The 17,277-nt window shown below is 43.1% G+C and overlaps 1 protein-coding gene and 1 long non-coding RNA gene across 2 annotated transcripts in view; one reads left to right on the top strand and one right to left on the bottom strand.

Moving 5' to 3' along the window:
• The first annotated feature begins 523 nt into the window (after positions 1-523).
• Positions 524-1,399, top strand: LOC147018896 (general transcription factor II-I repeat domain-containing protein 2-like). Its single transcript, XM_085900101.1, has one exon. The coding sequence runs from the start codon at positions 524-526 to the stop codon at positions 1,397-1,399; it is 876 nt and encodes a 291-aa protein (XP_085756227.1).
• An 11,958-nt stretch (positions 1,400-13,357) lies between these two features.
• LOC147018895 (uncharacterized) overlaps positions 13,358-17,277 on the bottom strand; it is a 41,016-nt gene continuing 37,096 nt past the window's right edge. The window contains exon 3 of the long non-coding RNA XR_015062821.1: positions 13,358-13,494. This is a non-coding gene — a long non-coding RNA (uncharacterized LOC147018895). The remainder of the gene's footprint in view (positions 13,495-17,277) is intronic.

Raw genomic sequence — 17,277 nt, 5'->3', positions numbered from 1 at the left:
ACGTAATGCGTGATCACGTAATCTCATGTCATCATTTCATTCAGTATATGCAAACATGGTGACTAACAAGAAAAGAAAGGTAGATGCGGAATGTCGCACTTTCCAAGAGAAATGGGCAAACGATTATTTCTTTGTGGAAGTAAAAGGCAAGCCAGTATGCCAAGTTTGTCGGGAAGCCCTCTCGGTGATGAAAAAGTCCAACCTCGAGCATCATTACAGCTCGAAACATGCTAAACTGGACGAGTTGAAAGGACAAATGCGCTTAGATAAAGTTAACGCTCTTCGGCAGAGTTTTGGTGCTCAACAAGCAGTCTTCATAAGACCATAATCTGACCGAGACAACACTACGCATGCTAGTTTTGTGGTGAGTGAGCTAATCACTAAGAAGCTGATTCCGCATTCAGAAGGAGAATTTTTGAAGGAGTGCCTTGTTGCCGCTGCGGAGCTGCTCACACCGGACAAAGTAAAATTGTTCCAAAGTGTCAGTTTGTCTCGAGGAACTGTCTCAGATTGGATTACTGAAATGGCACAAGATATTGAGAAAACACTGAAGGACACCGCAAGAGATTTCCAGTTTTTCTCTCTGGCCTGCGATGAGACAATGGACATAACAAACACCGCCCAACTAGCCATTTTTGTGTGGGGGATTACAGCTGAGTTTGATACGAGCGAGGAGTTGCTGTCTTTGCAAGCCATGCATGGCACCACCAAAGGTGAGGATTTGTTTGAGCAAGTTGTTTTGGCTATGAACAAATTCGAACTGCAGTTTAACAAGTTAAGTGTCCTGGCCACGGATGGAGCCCCAGCCATGGTTGGCGCACAAAAGGGATTGACTGCATTGGTCAAAAAAGAAATAAGTCATCTCAGTCTCGATCCAAGTGAGTTAGTTGTATGCCACTGTATCATGCACCAAGAGAATCTGTGTGCACAGTCCCTGAAGCTAAAAAAATTGATGACAACTGTCGTTTCCACCATAAACGTCATCAAAAGCAGAGGGCTGAACAGCCGCCAGTTCAAGGAGCTCCTGAGTGAACTAGAGTCAGAGTACGGAGATCTGGTTTACTACTGTGAGGTGCGGTGGCTGAGTCGCGGAAATATGCTCACGCGGTTTTACTCACTGAGAGAAGAAGTGAAACAGTTCATGGAGATGAAGGGGAAACCTGTCATGGAACTCAGTGATAACAAGTGGCTGTGTGATTTGGGCTTCATGGTGGACATTACCAAGTACCTGTCAGAGCTGAACGTCAAGCTCCAAGGTCCCAACCAGGTTCTCAGCTCTCTGCAATCAAATGTGAAATCATTTGAAGCTAAACTAAAGCTGTGGCAAGTGCAACTGGAAAGGGGAAACACTGTCCACTTTCCCACTCTGCAAGAAAAAAAAGTCTGCTGTGACATCTGAATATGCTGCTGAGTGTGCAAAACTCCTCCAGGCATTTGGAGAGAGGTTCCAGGACATGAAAAATAAACAAAGGGAATTGAACATATTTGCCACGTCGTTTAATGTGGAACCAGCTGATGTGCCTGACAACCTACAACACAAAATCATTGAGCTGCAAAGCAATGACGAGCTCAAAGCTCGGTACAACAACCTCCCTTTGCTCGAGTTCTACAAACTGTATGTACGTGCTGAGGATTTTCCCATTCTGAGGAGACATGCACTGAAGTTTGCATCAATGTTTGGGACGATCTACAGCTGTGAGCAGTTCTTTTCAAAACTGACTCTTGCAAAGACTCGGTTCCGCCCAAGACTGACTGACCCAAACCTGCAAAACCAGCTGCGAGTAGCATCATCATCACGACCACCTGACACTAAATGCCTCGCCAAAGATAAACAGTTCCAGCCATCGCATTAGGTGAGTCCGATATATGTGTTCAATAATTTTGCATGGCCCTCGAAGGATGTTCTAAAAATCGAAATGGCCCTTGACAAGAAAAAGATTCCTCATCCCTATGCTACAGGATCGGATGCAGCCGAGCGGCACTGCCAAGGACGTACCGGCTAAAGTAGCAACGGATCGTTGGGAATAAAGAACCGGCTAAACTTAAATCCAAACCATGCTGGACCAATGAGAGAAAAGACAAAGGCGAGCTGGGAACATTTCTAATGACAATTATTTATTTACAAGTGAGCGAGGAAAAGCATGTGGCACAACAAAGATTTATTGGGTATGCAACGCAGGGAAAGAGGAGAGAGGTGTGGGGTGTGGCAATAATACAAGCAACTTACTAAAGCAGACACAGTGCAGACTTGACGTGAGATTAACAAGAGTAACAAAAATAAGGATCTTCTACAGGCTTACTTAACAGACAGGTGCGAGCACACTCAGACACCAACACAGAAAAAGAAACCCCAATGAAAAAGGGACTTTTGCAGCCAGGGTGGGAGGGGGTTGAGGTTATAGCTTTTGGAACCTGTGCGTTTCAGGGGAGGGATGCTCTGTGGTGCGGTACCCTACAATAGTCGCGTTGTTCTGGCCACAGCCGCACGTGTGGAGATCGTCTTCTGAAGGAAGAGCTTGAGTGGAGAAGGGTGGAGTCCAGAGGGCAAGGGTGGAGCAGTAGGCGGGACCAGGCAGGAGGCAGTTCGTCGAGGCGAGGCATGGGTGGAGTCAAGAAGCAGGAACACTCCGCGTGCAGAACATCCACACCAAACACAACACTTCTCAACACCAAAAACCTACACGGAGGATTTCTCCATATTTTATAGAGCCCGGACCTCGGGGGGAGGGGCCATGCCGAATCCAACGTCATCACACGAGTCGGGCATTCCGACTGGCTCCGACCGCCCACATGGCCTGCCAGCCTGGGCTGGGCTTCGGGCAGACACCGACACAGCCCACCCACCTAGGTGTCAAAGCATACGTGACTCGCCGCACACGTCTGGTTTCGGGTAGACGGTGGAGGCTCAAAGCGATGGTCCAGCCCAAAGCACACGTAGTGGATTTTGCCTCAGAAAATAAAAAGAGTGGGGCTGAAATGGATGAGGAAATGATTTAATAAGCTAACTATTAGACCATCACAATGCATGCCCTGTCATCCTGCAAGACAAAAGGTAGGGGACTAACTACACAAACACTAATGTCATAACTGTCTTGGGATACCTATCTGTTGTATACATGCGGTTATGAGAACCACAACAATGTATATATATATATATATATATATATATATATATATATATATATATATATACATATATATATAAATAATGATATCTATATATATATATATATATATATATATATATATATATATATAAATAATGATATATATATGTATATATATATATATATATATATATATATATATATATAATGATATATATGTATATATATGTATATATATATATATATATATATATATATATATATATATAATGATATATATGTATATATATATATATATATATATATATATATATATATATATATATATATATATATATATAATGATATATATATATGTATATAAATAATGATATATATATGTATATAAATAATGATATATATATATATATATATATATATATATATATATATATATATATATATATATATATATATATATATATATATATTGTTGCGGATTCGCGCCCGCCGGCGTGCTGACGGCCACGTAACTCGAATCGCGGCACGTCGCCCACCGGACGGACAATCCAGTCGTGACCCTCTCGGACTAACGCCGGGAACCAGTCACGGGTGGACCTTTCGGTTTCACCGCGATCGAGCCAATCAGCCCCCGCGTGGGATAGGGTTGCTCGCCAAATTCGACCTACCTAAGTACCCACACGGAGGGTAGACCGGGCGATCGCACCTCGCCGCAGGTCGACTTCGGACACGGGCCACTTAAGCGACCCGTTCCGTACTATCGGGATAACCGAGCGGTGTTATCGTCGGCCTCGACGGTTCGATTAATTATCGGGCGTATTCAGCCCACTACCAACCCTTTACGTGAAGCAAGATGAGGATTCAATGAAGGAAATGACGAAGCGAAGCGGGAAACAGTTCAACACAAAGCACATTTATTCGCGACGAACGGAAAGCACACATATTCAATTCCACCAAAAGCACATAGAAAAGAAAAAGAAACACAATGCAATTTTACACAAAAAGCAAATGCGACAATGCAGATCTAATACCGATTACGCGAGCACACGGCAACACTTATACAATTTTACTTCACAGACGGCGCCGACAACTCACACACTCAAAGCAAAGAAAAAGAACACCCTCAAAGATGAGGCGGGCCTGAGGCCGAGACCGGGTCGGGCCTACCCGTCTGGTGATGAGACGCGGAGCGGTGATGGTGCCTCAACTCCACGGGCCTCGCGGGCAGTGTCTGGTAGGGGTGGGAAAGGGGCCCCCTTGGTCGCACTATCTCAGCGCGGGGGGAAACAGGAGGGGGTTGCTGATGCTCGGGGTATAGAGGATTTCCACTCTGCCTCGAGTCCCGCGACGAGCGTCTCCACCTCGGCCAGGTCGCGCCGTCGGCCTCCCTGGTGTGCAGCTCCCGGCACGACGCGAGCACCCCCTCGTCTGCCCTCGCCGCCTCTCCACAGCTCCGTCCCCTCCGCTCCGACTCCAACGCACACGACGACCAGCTCCTTCTTGCCAACTCCACCGCCCGCGAAGTCTTAACTCTCTGTTCTCGACTCTCCTACTCTCTGGACTGACGAACACGGTCGCTTATATCAGCCCCGTGGCTTCGCCCTCTCATCTTTGACCCCCTCCCTTCGACCTTTCACTTCGCTCCCAATTGGCCCGAGAAAAAGTGGGCGTGAATGCTTTTTGATCCATAAATTTGCATATATCGATCGCCCTCCAACGCCCTGGGGGCGGGGCCAAATCGCCCCTCGCTCACCGATTGGACGGAACAAAAGTGGGCGTGTGTCGTTTTTGATCCGTTTTTGAAGTGGAAAATCCGTGGTTTTGTACACGCTGTTCGGCGCGCGCCCTGCACGAGTCCAACACCGGTAACCACAAGCGGCGCAAGAACGGTGGCGATGCGACGGTTGCGAGGTGTGACGTGAAGCGGCGCCGCGGTGGGTGGTTGATGTTGTGGTTGTAACAATGGCGGTTGGTCCAAATTAAAGATAGTAAAAGAAAAACGGCTATCCTGAAGAGTCGCAGCACGCATAAATGACATGTATTCCCACTAGACAACGGGTTTGGGCCTAACTACACATGTACTTACCGAGATATCTCACCTAAGGGACCTGAATGGTGGTTTGCGAATTTGGTAACCACAACAATATATATATATATATATATATATATATATATATATATATATATATACATATATACACACATATATATATATATATATATATACATATATACATACATATATATATATATATATATATATATACATATATACATATATACATATATATATATATATATATATATATATATATATATATATGTATATACATATATCGTTGCGAATTCACACCCGTCGGCGTGCGATCGGCCACGTTACTCGAATCGCGACACGTCGCCCACAGGACGGACAATTCAGTCGTGACCCTCCGGGAACTACCTCCCGGAGCCAGTCACGGGTGGGGGTTTAACCTCACCACAACTCAGTCTGCATTCTACCCGCGCGAAATAGGTTCCGATCGCCGAATGGTCGATTTACCTAAGTACTCGCGCGAGTAGCGTACCGAGGAGTTGTACCACGCCACAGGTCGACTCCGGACACGAACCGCTTAAGCGGCTTTTTCCGTGCTGCAGAGATAACCGAGCGGAGTTATCGTCTACCTCTGGTTCAGATTATTTACCGGGAGTTTTAAACCCACTATCAATCCCTTATGTGATGCAAGATGAAGATTCAATAAAAGGAAGGAGACTAAGCAAAGCGGGAAACAGTTCAACAAGCAATGCACATTTATTACGGAAACACGGAAGGCACGGAAGTTACAGTCAAGACAAAATGCAACAAAAGCAAATGCAATACGACCGAATAAAAGGGGCAATTATTTACAACACTTATACAGTTCTACTTGTCGGGACTCGGCGCCACATCACTCATTCCAAAAAGCAAAGGAAAGAATGCCACCCTCACAGGCAAGGAGGCAGACAGGTCCGTGGACCAAATGTGCGTGGAGCCTGGAGGAGAGGCCAGGTCCACGAGACAGACGTCTTACCCGCGTCCTCATGACGCGATGGCGGGCAAGCCGCAATGTCCGCGCCGCTGCGCCCCGACTCCGTGCCCCTGACGTGGTCGGCGAGCCCTCTCCGGCGTGCTCCGCACAAGCAGTTTGGTTGGCACCACATTTAGGGTGGGGGAGGAACGGGGCCCCCGGCACTATCTCAGCGCGGATGGGGGGGAGGGAATTGCTGATGCTCAGGGAGAGGGGAATGGCTGGCTGGCTTGGACCCCGCGACGAGACGAGTGACCCCACACCGCAACCTTGATGCCGACCGCCGTATTCACTCGACTCGAACTCGAACTCGAACTCTTCACAGCCGCCTGCAACTGAACCGCGCGAGTCGCCTTGTGCTCGCATCTTCATAGGCCACAGGAGGAGCCTATATGCAAATTTCAGGATCAAAACGCGATTGGAGGCAGGGCCACGCCAACCTCTGTTCAGCCATTGGTGTGGCAAAAAGGGACGTGAGCCTTTTTTGATCCGAATTCCTCTCGTAAAGAATCCACGTTCATCGCGCTTGGAGGCGGGGCCATACCGCCCGATGCTCACCCATTGGACGGAGAAAAAGGGGGCGTGAAGCCTTCCTGATCCGAATTTCTCCGTGAGAGGAACGCATTCGTACTCGCGGCTCGACGCGTTCGGTATCAATCCCCGAACGGGCCCTTGACAGAACGACGTTTGGTGTTGACTGGTGGTGTGGTCGATGGTTGTAGAAGGAGATAGGCGAAGGTGGTGGGGGGTTTGCTGTGGTGGTGGGGGGTTTGCTGTGGTGGTTTGGTGGTTGGCGGGCATCGTTTGGGAATGGCGGTGAAGTGATGTTTGCGGGATGGAGTTGTGAAGGTAAAGGTAGTGGCTGTTGGCGTTGTTGGCGGCTTAATAGTAGTCAAAAATAACAATAGAGAAAGAAAAATGGCTAACTCAAAGCGTCGCAGCCCGGATGACTCACACATATTCCCTCTATACAATGGGTATGGACTAAATACACATGAACTTACCGATATATCTCACCTGAGGACTCTTTATGGTGTAATGCCAATTTCCACAACCGTAACAATATGTATATATATATATATATTATTTTTTTTAAATAAAAATATATGTATATACAGGGTTTGTGTTGCATTGTGATTCTCATGTGCGCACTATTTGTGAATGTCTTTATAGTTGTGGAGGAACTCTGGGAAGGGTTTGAAACAGCAAAGCGCTTTCCTTGTGTCGGCCTTCTTGTTTTTTTATGCAGTGTCTTTGGCTCGTAGCGCATGGGAGCTGTCAATGCATACATACACACATGTGTATATATATATATATATATATATATATATATATATATATATATATATATATATATATATATATATATATATATATATATATATATATATATATATATATATATATATATATGTGATCTTAGCCATCTGAGTTTAGTTGATTAAGTGAGAGCTGATTGGCTATTCCCTGCATTCACAGGTGAGCGATGGGGGTGGGTCTTTCTTTATTATTTATATATTGACTACTTTTGACATTTGCCTGTGTACATGCTTGGGAGCCTCAATGGTGGACATTGCAGTCTGCGCTGTCACTGATGATTCACAAATCAGCAATGAAACCGGTCTGGCATTTGAAGGGGTGTGTAGCATTGGGATTCTCATATGTGTACTGTTTGTGAATGTCTTTATAGCTGCGGGGTAACTCTGGGAAGGGTTTGAAAGAGCAAAGTGCTCACCTTGTGTATGCCTTCTTGATTGCTTTATGCAGCTTCGTCGGCTCGAAAAGCATGGGAGCAGTCAATTTGTTTGTCAAATCCGAGCCACCTGGGTTTAGTTGATTAGGTGAGTGCTGATTGGCTGTTCCCTCCATTCACATGTGAAAGATGTGGGTGGGTCTCTCTTTATTAAATACTAGACGACCCGTGAACGCGTTGGGTTCCCGTTGTGACAGCGGTTGATGAAAAAAAAAAAAGATAGCTCCAGTGAACTATACTGCTGAGGTTGTTTGCATTGATCAAACACTTCCAAAGAGTACTTGACTGAATCGGGAATCGATTTTTAAATATATAATTTTTTTCGTTGCCCGATTTGAATGAAACTTGACACTGCATATCGCAGGTGAATGGTGAGTGACGTGGCCCAAAAGATTTAGCGCTATCGTGTACCGTTTTGCCTGTAATACGGGAACATACATATATATATATATATATATATATATATATATATATATATATATATATATATATATATATATATATATATATATATATATATATATATGGCTGCAAAAGTAGGAAAACAGTAAGGATTATACCAGTATTACAATAGTGGTGCTGGCATTCATTTAATACTCGAACTCATTTGAATTTTGAACAGTTTGAACATTTGAGGGATTAAAGTTTATTATTGATATGTTTTGTCTTGGGATGTTATTATTGATATGCTTGTACAATTAATCAACAAAATACGTTTTGTGCACACGTTTTGTTTTTCCTTACTGTATTCCGACTTTTGCAGATATATATATATATATATATATATATATATATATATATATATATATATATATATATATATATATATATATATATATATATATATATATATATATACATATATATACATATTTATATATATATATATATATATATATATATATATACATATACACAAATAAAAATATCGTAACCCACAACATCCAAGTGAAAAGCAAATTCTGCAAATTTCAAAAAATTACTTAAAAATACATAGTTAGAATATCTTGGTTGGATAAGTGTCCACCCCCTGAGTTAATACTTGGTGGAATCACCTTTGACAGCAATTACAGCTGTGAGTCTGTTGGGATCGGTCTCCACCAAATGAGCACAACTCTTCATTGTTGATCTTCCATAAGGTGACGAACAAAACTCCAGGCACATTTCCATCATACTCTAGAAATAACAAGTTAACAAGGCCTGAATATCATTGAATATGATGTCAATGGTGACAAACAATAATGTTTTGCAATCTGCATTATAAAATAAGGGAAATATAAATTGAAGGTCGACCAGGCATTTGAGATGCCGGAAGGCAGGTATAATGGCGAACTATGGAGGAAAAAACATTTCTCTTAATCATATTGTTGCGAATTGCACAACCGATTTGGTGACAACTTCCATATGCTTTATATCAGTGTGGAATGGCATTTATGTGATGGCATTAATAAAAAAGATTGATATTCACGTTCCTCGTACGATCAATATTAATACCCCACTCCTTTTGTTGATTCGATAAAAGAGGGAAGCAGGATCTGGAATCTGCAGAGTCCAAAACTGCACATGTCGCTATTGACCAACTGTGTTTCTGTGATTAACTCAACACAAAGCTATTTAATAAACCATATACGGCTCCTTGGATCGAAGAATACAGCTGTAGATGCAGGATTGCAAAAATGATTGAAGTTGGTTGAATCGAATATATATATATATATATATATATATATATATATATATATATATATATATATATATATATATATATATATATATATATATATATATATATATATATATATATATATATATATATATATATATATATATATATATATATATATATATATATATATATATACACACAAACACACATACTTTCATCGGGACCATACTCTGTGCAGAGCGTTGGTGCTGCCTCAGCAGTCTCCTTGGATAATGGGCACAATCCTGGACAGATCACCACTCCGACACAGGATACCAGCAAGCTGGCACTCATTTTGCCAACCTCAGAAGGATGACAGGCAGAGTCAACCCCACCTGGTATTAATTCAACAGAAAGTGAGATTTGCACCCAGGATCCTCGGATCCAAAGCCCACCACCCTAACCATTAAGCCAACACCAGGATCAAACATCGACATACATATATATATATATATATATATATACATATATATACATATATATATATATATATATGTATATATGTATATATATATATATGTATATATATATATATGTATATATATATATATATATATATATATATATATATATATATATGCCTGCAAGAGTATTCACCCCCGACCAACAATGCCACATTTAGATTAATTACAAATTATGTAGAAATTTTTTTTTCAAATAATTTTTTAATCATAACTCAAGTGATCGAACGAAACACTGATGGATGAAGTCGGCTAAAAAAACCCTCTGAAAACGAAACGCTGAGAGATGAATGAGATAGATGAAGGAGTTAGACCTGCAAAAAACATGTACAAATCGAAATTCACTGGATGAAAAAGTATTTAGCCCTTAAGGGTCAGTACTAAGCCTGGTGTTGGCTTCGTGGCTAGGATGGCTGGCTGTGGATCTTTGGGTGCTGAGTTCGAGCCCTGTTGGTGCTGAATTAACTATCAGGTGGGATTGACTCAGCCTGTCATCCTTTTGAGATCGGCACAACAAGTACCAGTGTCGTGGTACCGGGGTACATCAGCAAGCACAGCTGCACCTTAACAAAATGGTCACTACCCGGCAGCCAAGCTGCATACGTAAGAAGAAGAAGGGTGAGGACTTGGTGGTAGCACCTTTAGCAGCACTAACTGCTTTGCCCATTCTTCAATTGAAAATTGCTCTAGTTCAGCCAAGTTTGATGGGGATCTTTGATGGACTGCAATCTTCAAGTCTCACCATAAATCTTCAATTGGGTTGAAGTCACGACTTTGACTGGGCCGCTTAAGAACATTTATTTTCTTCTTATTCAGCCACAGCAGTGTGGCTTCATCTTTGTGCTTCGAATCATTGGCCTGCTGAAATGTGAATCTCTGACCCAGTTTCTGATTCACGGCTGACTCAAGCAGGTTTCAATCAAGGATTCTCCTCTACTTTGCATTGTCCATTGTCCCTTCGACCCTGAGAAGCTTGCCAGTCCTTGCAAACCAACCCCATAAAATGTTGTTCTCACTACAATGCTTGACAAAAGGGGTGGTGTCGACTGGGTGCTGTGCAGTGTTATTCTTGCGCCAGATGTAACACTTTTAATTTCGGCCAAAAAGTTCAGTTCTTGTCTTCTCTGATGTCATAGCTATTCTCCACATGCCTGCAGTATCATCAAGATGTCTTTTTGCTAACTCCATATATGAGTTTTTAAATGCGTCTTTTTCAGTCATGGCTTATTTCTTGCCACCTGTCTATAGGGGTCAGCTTTGTGAAGGGAACTGGATATTGTTGATTGATGAACACAGACCATCATCTTGGACATAGAGCCTTGCAGATCTTTCAAAGACATTGTTAGATTTACAGTGAAATCCCAAACCAGTTTACTGCTTGCCCGGCTACTGATTTTATATACTCGACCTGATCTGGGGAGAGTCTGCGTCGTATATTTTACATCTTTTTCTTCTTAATGATGGATTTCACCATACTCAAAGGGATAATGAATAACTGAAATCTTCTAACCCTCTCCTGAACGGTACTTCTCCACCACTTTGTGTCTGACTTCTTTGGAAAGCTCCTTGGTCTTCATGTTTGCCTTGTTGGTTGACCAAGTGAGTTGCACCTTAAAACTCCTTGGATAAGTGGAGGAGCTTAAATTTTAAGACAAACCACTGATTACATGTCGGGGAAAAATATTGCACTTAATGTGTAACCTTTCAAACAATTTTCTCCTGACGTGATTTAGGGTTAATTAGGCAAAGGGTTTTGAATATCTGTGTCGGAGTGGTGACCCATCCAGGATTTTGTCCAATCGCCAAGAAGTCTGCTTCGGCAGCACCAACGCTCTGCACAGAGTATGGTCCCAATGGATGGATGGATGGGTTGTTTGAATATTTATGCAATGGTGAATCATCTGATTTTCTCTGTTAATCTAACTTATTCACCTTTTTCCTGCATTTTTTTTTTTGGCTTTATCACTTTGAAGTAGTTTGTGAAGACTTTTTATATTTGACAAGTTTGATTTGAAAGCATCATGAAATAAGCTCAGGTGAGATTGAAATGTGAAAACATTGGAGTGGGGTGAATACTTTTGCAGTGCACTGTATTTGCACTTCATAGCCTATGTTATTATGATATTGGCACACACGCCGGGCTCACGAGGTGCATACTCGGAACCACCACAACTACTGACCCTGAGACCACCGGTCACGGATAAGTCCACGGCCCGGCAGGTCGTGAAGCAATTACGAACATCAATCAGACAGCCAAATGTCCCAGTATTCTTCCGTTAACACCGTTTATCAAGGGGTGACATGGCACAACTAACCGATTACTGCCAAACGGAACAGAGAGTGCAATGCTGGCTATTTAAGGGAGCAAAACAGTTGGGGTGAAACCTCCCGGCTATCACTAGTGCGGACTATATTTGACCAATCGGGAATAAGACATTACGAGCAGGTTGGAATAAAACATGTACAGGTTTATTTATACATGGAAAACACATGGGGGCTTCATGTGCCATGTATATACAGTTAGGTTTTATTCACAAGGAATGGCAAAAGCACATATGCAGGGTGTTTGTGAAGGTGTGGCACATATACAACTGGGGAAATTTGTATGGCATTTACAGTATGTACAGCAAATACAACAGACACAGAGAAAAACTTGTTCCTTTGACACTTATGAGCCCCTTCTACAATCTTACTTAATTATCTACACACGAGACTTGGCACCAATCAGAATCACAACTGGAGAAATATGGAGAGAAAGGAAAGTACATAAGATGTAGAGAAGAGCTTGGGTATGAATCCTACTCACCTTATTCAGATGCGTGCAAGCTTGTACCGTATACAGACTCATGTAAGATTCCTCTTGTTGGCTCTTGCAGTCTGACCAGGAAAACATGAGTGCATGCTTGGCCAAAGGACTCGTGGTAAGGAGAGCTTGATAGATCAAACGTGCTGTAGATCAAGATGCTCTGTGGGTTGAATGCTTGGTAGATCAAGATGCTCGGTGGATCGAATGTCCGATAAACCAAATGACAATTTAAACGATGATAGATAAATAAATCAAATTTACATGACAATTGTAAATTAACATGATTGGAAGGTCATCTGGTAGATCAAGATGACTGATAGATCAAGTTGCTCAGACAAGGCTGCTTTAATGTCCCTTGTTCAAGGTCTTCCACAAACATTTTCCCAGCACGGAGTTCCAGCTGCTCTCTGCAACCGACCCCACTTGGCTTCACGTCCTTCCTATACGGGGGGGGGGTTCGAGCTAATCTGCTGTTGTTGTTTGGTGCAGTGCAAGAACGCATGCTGTTCAACGTCCTCTCACTTCGGAGATCTAGCTAATCTGTCTTGTTGTTCTGTGTGTGGAAGTAAAATAATTTATCCTTTCTTGTGACATGTGCGTCATATGCTACACCAACAATTTCTGGACATATAAGGTCAAAGAAAGCTCTGTGGATCACATGACAATTGTAAAGTATTGGTGTTCTGTATTAATCATGGAGGAACAAGTTTTTTTTCATCATGGGATTGGCGCTCTTCGTTCAGAAGTTACGTACTCATTTCTTACTGTATGCTTTCAAATGCTTTTAAATGATGTGGAGGTATAAAATCTGTTGTAAAGCATAGTAATTGGCTTAAGTCATTTTGTCACCATATAAAGAATTGTTTGCCAGAAAGCATCATGGGTAAAGGCACGAACCCAGAGTTGAGGATAAAGCTTGAAAGTGCATGTGGCATAAAACATGCTTATCAGCTCCTTGACAAAGGAGGAAAGGCAGACCTCATTAAGCTTGCAAAGTGGACCGCCTTCAGCTTGTGAGTTTCTTTTGTTCTGCTCATCTCAATATTTGCTTGTACATGACCAACCACAAGTGGGTGGAGGTAGTATCCCTTTTTCAAACATACTGTGGCCTTGTTAGATCCATATAACTGTGTAAAATAGCTTTAAGAAACTTCGGACCATTGATTGATATATTGGTTACCTTTCCCGATGTTATTTCATTATTATCAATAATTATTATCAGTCCATGCTTCGTCAAATGAAATGTGTCAAGTCAGGTCAGTTCAGGTATGGGAGCATGTGCCAGAGCAGCGCATCGCTCCGTCCACTTTCCGCTGGTACTCCAGAGGCCTCGGTCTGGCCATCCCCCAGGCAGATGTCTGGCCCTTCCCCATCTCCTTGAGACACTGATCAACCTGCTGCAACCATGAGACACGTAGTCAGCCCATTCGCCTCCTCCACTCACGAAGCTTCCTCACTGAGAGAATCTGGTGAGCAGGATCAGCGTCGGAAAAATGAGCCACATGTCCATTCAGCCGCAGCTGACGCTCATGGGCTATTCAGGTTAGAAATCTCATTTGAATCTCTCTCAGCAACCACTCATTGGACACAAAGTCCGACAAGAGATAGCCAAGGATTCTCCGAGGAGACCTGGTACCAAAGGAATTATGTCCCCATCTCAGATCCCTGGTCAGACTCCAAGTCTCACATCCATAGAACAAGATTGGAAGCACCAGGGACCTGAAGACACGGATTTTCATCCTCCTGCACAGGTACCAATAGCGACGCATCGAATATCCAGTGAATCCATGACTCCCCAGGCCCGATCCAGACTCTATTGAACTGTGGCTCACAGCCAGCAGAGACATGAATATTACTGCCAAGGCAAGTGAATCTCTCAGTGATCTCAACATCCTCACCACAAACAGGTACATAAAAGATAGCAGCATCCAAGATTTCACTGAAAGCCTGGATCTTAGTTTTGACCCAGGAAAGCCATAATACCAGAGGCTGTGACTCCTCATTCAGCACCTTGAGGGCCCCAAAAAGGGATATCCAGAGTCTCTGCAAAGAAAACTGCATCATCTGGAAAATGAAGGACAAAGATCTTGACATTCCCAAATGATGCACCACAGCATGATCTCTCAGAGATCCTCCCCATAATCCAGTCCATTCAACCAGTGAAAAGCGTGGGGGCCAGTAGACACCCCTGACGAACTTCAGTAACAACTGGAAATAAGTTGAAGATGGTATCACGACATCGCACAGGACTCTTCAGACCAGAGTATAGTTTAGACATCAGATTGTTCAGTTGAGGTGGCACTCCATGAAGCCAAAGAATCCTACAGAGGGCATCCAGATACACTGAATCAAATGCTTTACAGAGATCAACATAGGCTGCAAGCAGCCCCTGCAAGCAGCCCCCTGCCGAAACTCTCGTCTGCTTTCGGTGAGGACCCGAATAGCACGGATACGGTAAATTTTTTACCTCTTTCGTGTAAAGCCTGACTGCTCTGGACGCTGGTGATCATGTACATGGTTGTGAACCCCACCAAAAATTATCTGAGCAAAGACCTTGCCCAGCACTGAGAGCAGCGTCACCCCTCGGTAGTTGTTGAAGTCTTGGCGATCACCCTTGCCTTTCCAGAGTGGGACAACAAGTCCACTCTTTCAGTCTGTTGGGATTATGCCTGTGTTCCAAGCAGAGCACAGAACTGCATGCAATGACATAAGTGCAGAATTTCCTCCAACCTTGAGAAGTTCAGCATGGATGCCACAGATCACAGGAGCTTTACCCCATTTTCAACCGCTTTACCGCAGCATGTGTTTCCACTAACAAAGGTGTGCCACAGTTGATTGGAGGGTCAGCAATGGGGATGGCAACACCCCTGACATCCAACTCAACAGCTGGAGGATCAGCCTGGTACAGCGGCTCAAAGTAACTGGGCCAGCGGGCCTTCACTTCAGACTCCTCTGTCAAGAGCCCACCACCCTCTGCTCTAACTGCAGTACACTGTGGGACAGGCTTGGAGGAATGCAATCTGTGAATTCCCCTGAAAGCAGGACGATAATAACTTGACCACAGGTGATGCTCTACCCCCTCACAGATTCCTCACACATAGGCCTCCTTGTCCACCCTCAGCATACGTACAGTTTTACCCTCAACTCCCTGAACAGCTTAGCTCTGCCATTAAGCATGGCCCGACGACTCTGGTCAATGGTATCCAGTGTCCCTTGAGATGCAAAATTCTTCTTTGCCCTCCGGTGAGTTCCAACACATCTACTGGCAACATCAATGATGTTGGTCTTGAAGACACGCCACACACCATCTGCTTTAGCACCAGTGCCCAGAGCAGTCAGGCTTTATACCAAATAGGTCAATGATTGACTGTATCATTGCCCTATGGGATCCACACCAAGCACAGAGGAGAGTTTCATCAGGGGCTGCTTGCACTTCCGGTTCTGGGTTTGAAGCATTGGCTGTCTCTCTGTCAACTTCCTCAAAGTTAAGTTTCCGGTCAATTTCTGTCCCGTTTTAACTGTTTGTTTTCTCACCTGCATGTTTCTTTGTGTTCCTTGTTCGGTTTTGTTTCAAAAATCGTGCTATTTTGTGTGTTTTTGTCGACCTTGTCGTAGCAGGTTCCTTGAGGACAACCTATCCTTCCCTTCTTGGTTTTCACAGTACAATCGTATTTATTTGTATTCTCTCCCTATTACCTTCAATTCCTAATTTCCCTCACTTCCTCAATGTCCCACATCCCTCCAAACTAAACACTCCGTTTCTTGTCTTAAATTTAAAGGGAAAAAAAATAAAAAACTTCCTTCCTGCATATCCACAAATCCCGATCCCAATCCCTCTTCTTCTTCTTCTTCTTCTTCTTCTTCTTCTTCTTCTTCTTCTTCTTCTTCTGCCTCCTGCCGGCAAACCACCTTTCTTCTATTTGAGTGACCCACTCTCTCCATTACCTTCACGATTTCTCCCTACAACCAGCCATTCCCAATTCTTACCTAATCTTCAAAAATCCATCAAAAATTAATAATTTTCTTTATATCCTTTCGATCTCTCCACCTCCTGTAACCACGTGTCTCTCCCCACCCTCATCCCTGATACTTTTCCTCGACCCAGCAGCAGCTTCACCTCACGATTGTTTTCTACTACCTTTCCATTACCTAATCTGATGAAAACTCTCTCAAAAAATAACAATAATAAAAAAAAGATCTCTTTTAATACTTCATCTTCCTCTTTCACATGTGTGGTACTCATAACTGTATCATAATTCACTACTCTTCTTCTATTTCAACAAACTGCTCTCAATTCCACCTTTCCTTCATAACTTGCCTTAAAAATCCAACAGTTACAGTGTTTCTTCTCTCTATTCTCTTAATTCACCTTTATTGCATCCCTCAAGAAATGTCTTGAATTGC

The sequence above is a fragment of the Eptatretus burgeri genome, chromosome 10 (genome assembly GCF_056783735.1).
Source record: "Eptatretus burgeri isolate ZD-2024b chromosome 10, Ebu_testis_v1, whole genome shotgun sequence".
Classification (NCBI taxonomy): Eukaryota; Metazoa; Chordata; class Myxini; order Myxiniformes; family Myxinidae; genus Eptatretus; species Eptatretus burgeri.
The sequence above is the reverse complement of the archived record's forward strand: the minus strand, read 5'-3'. Positions and strand labels throughout refer to the sequence as shown.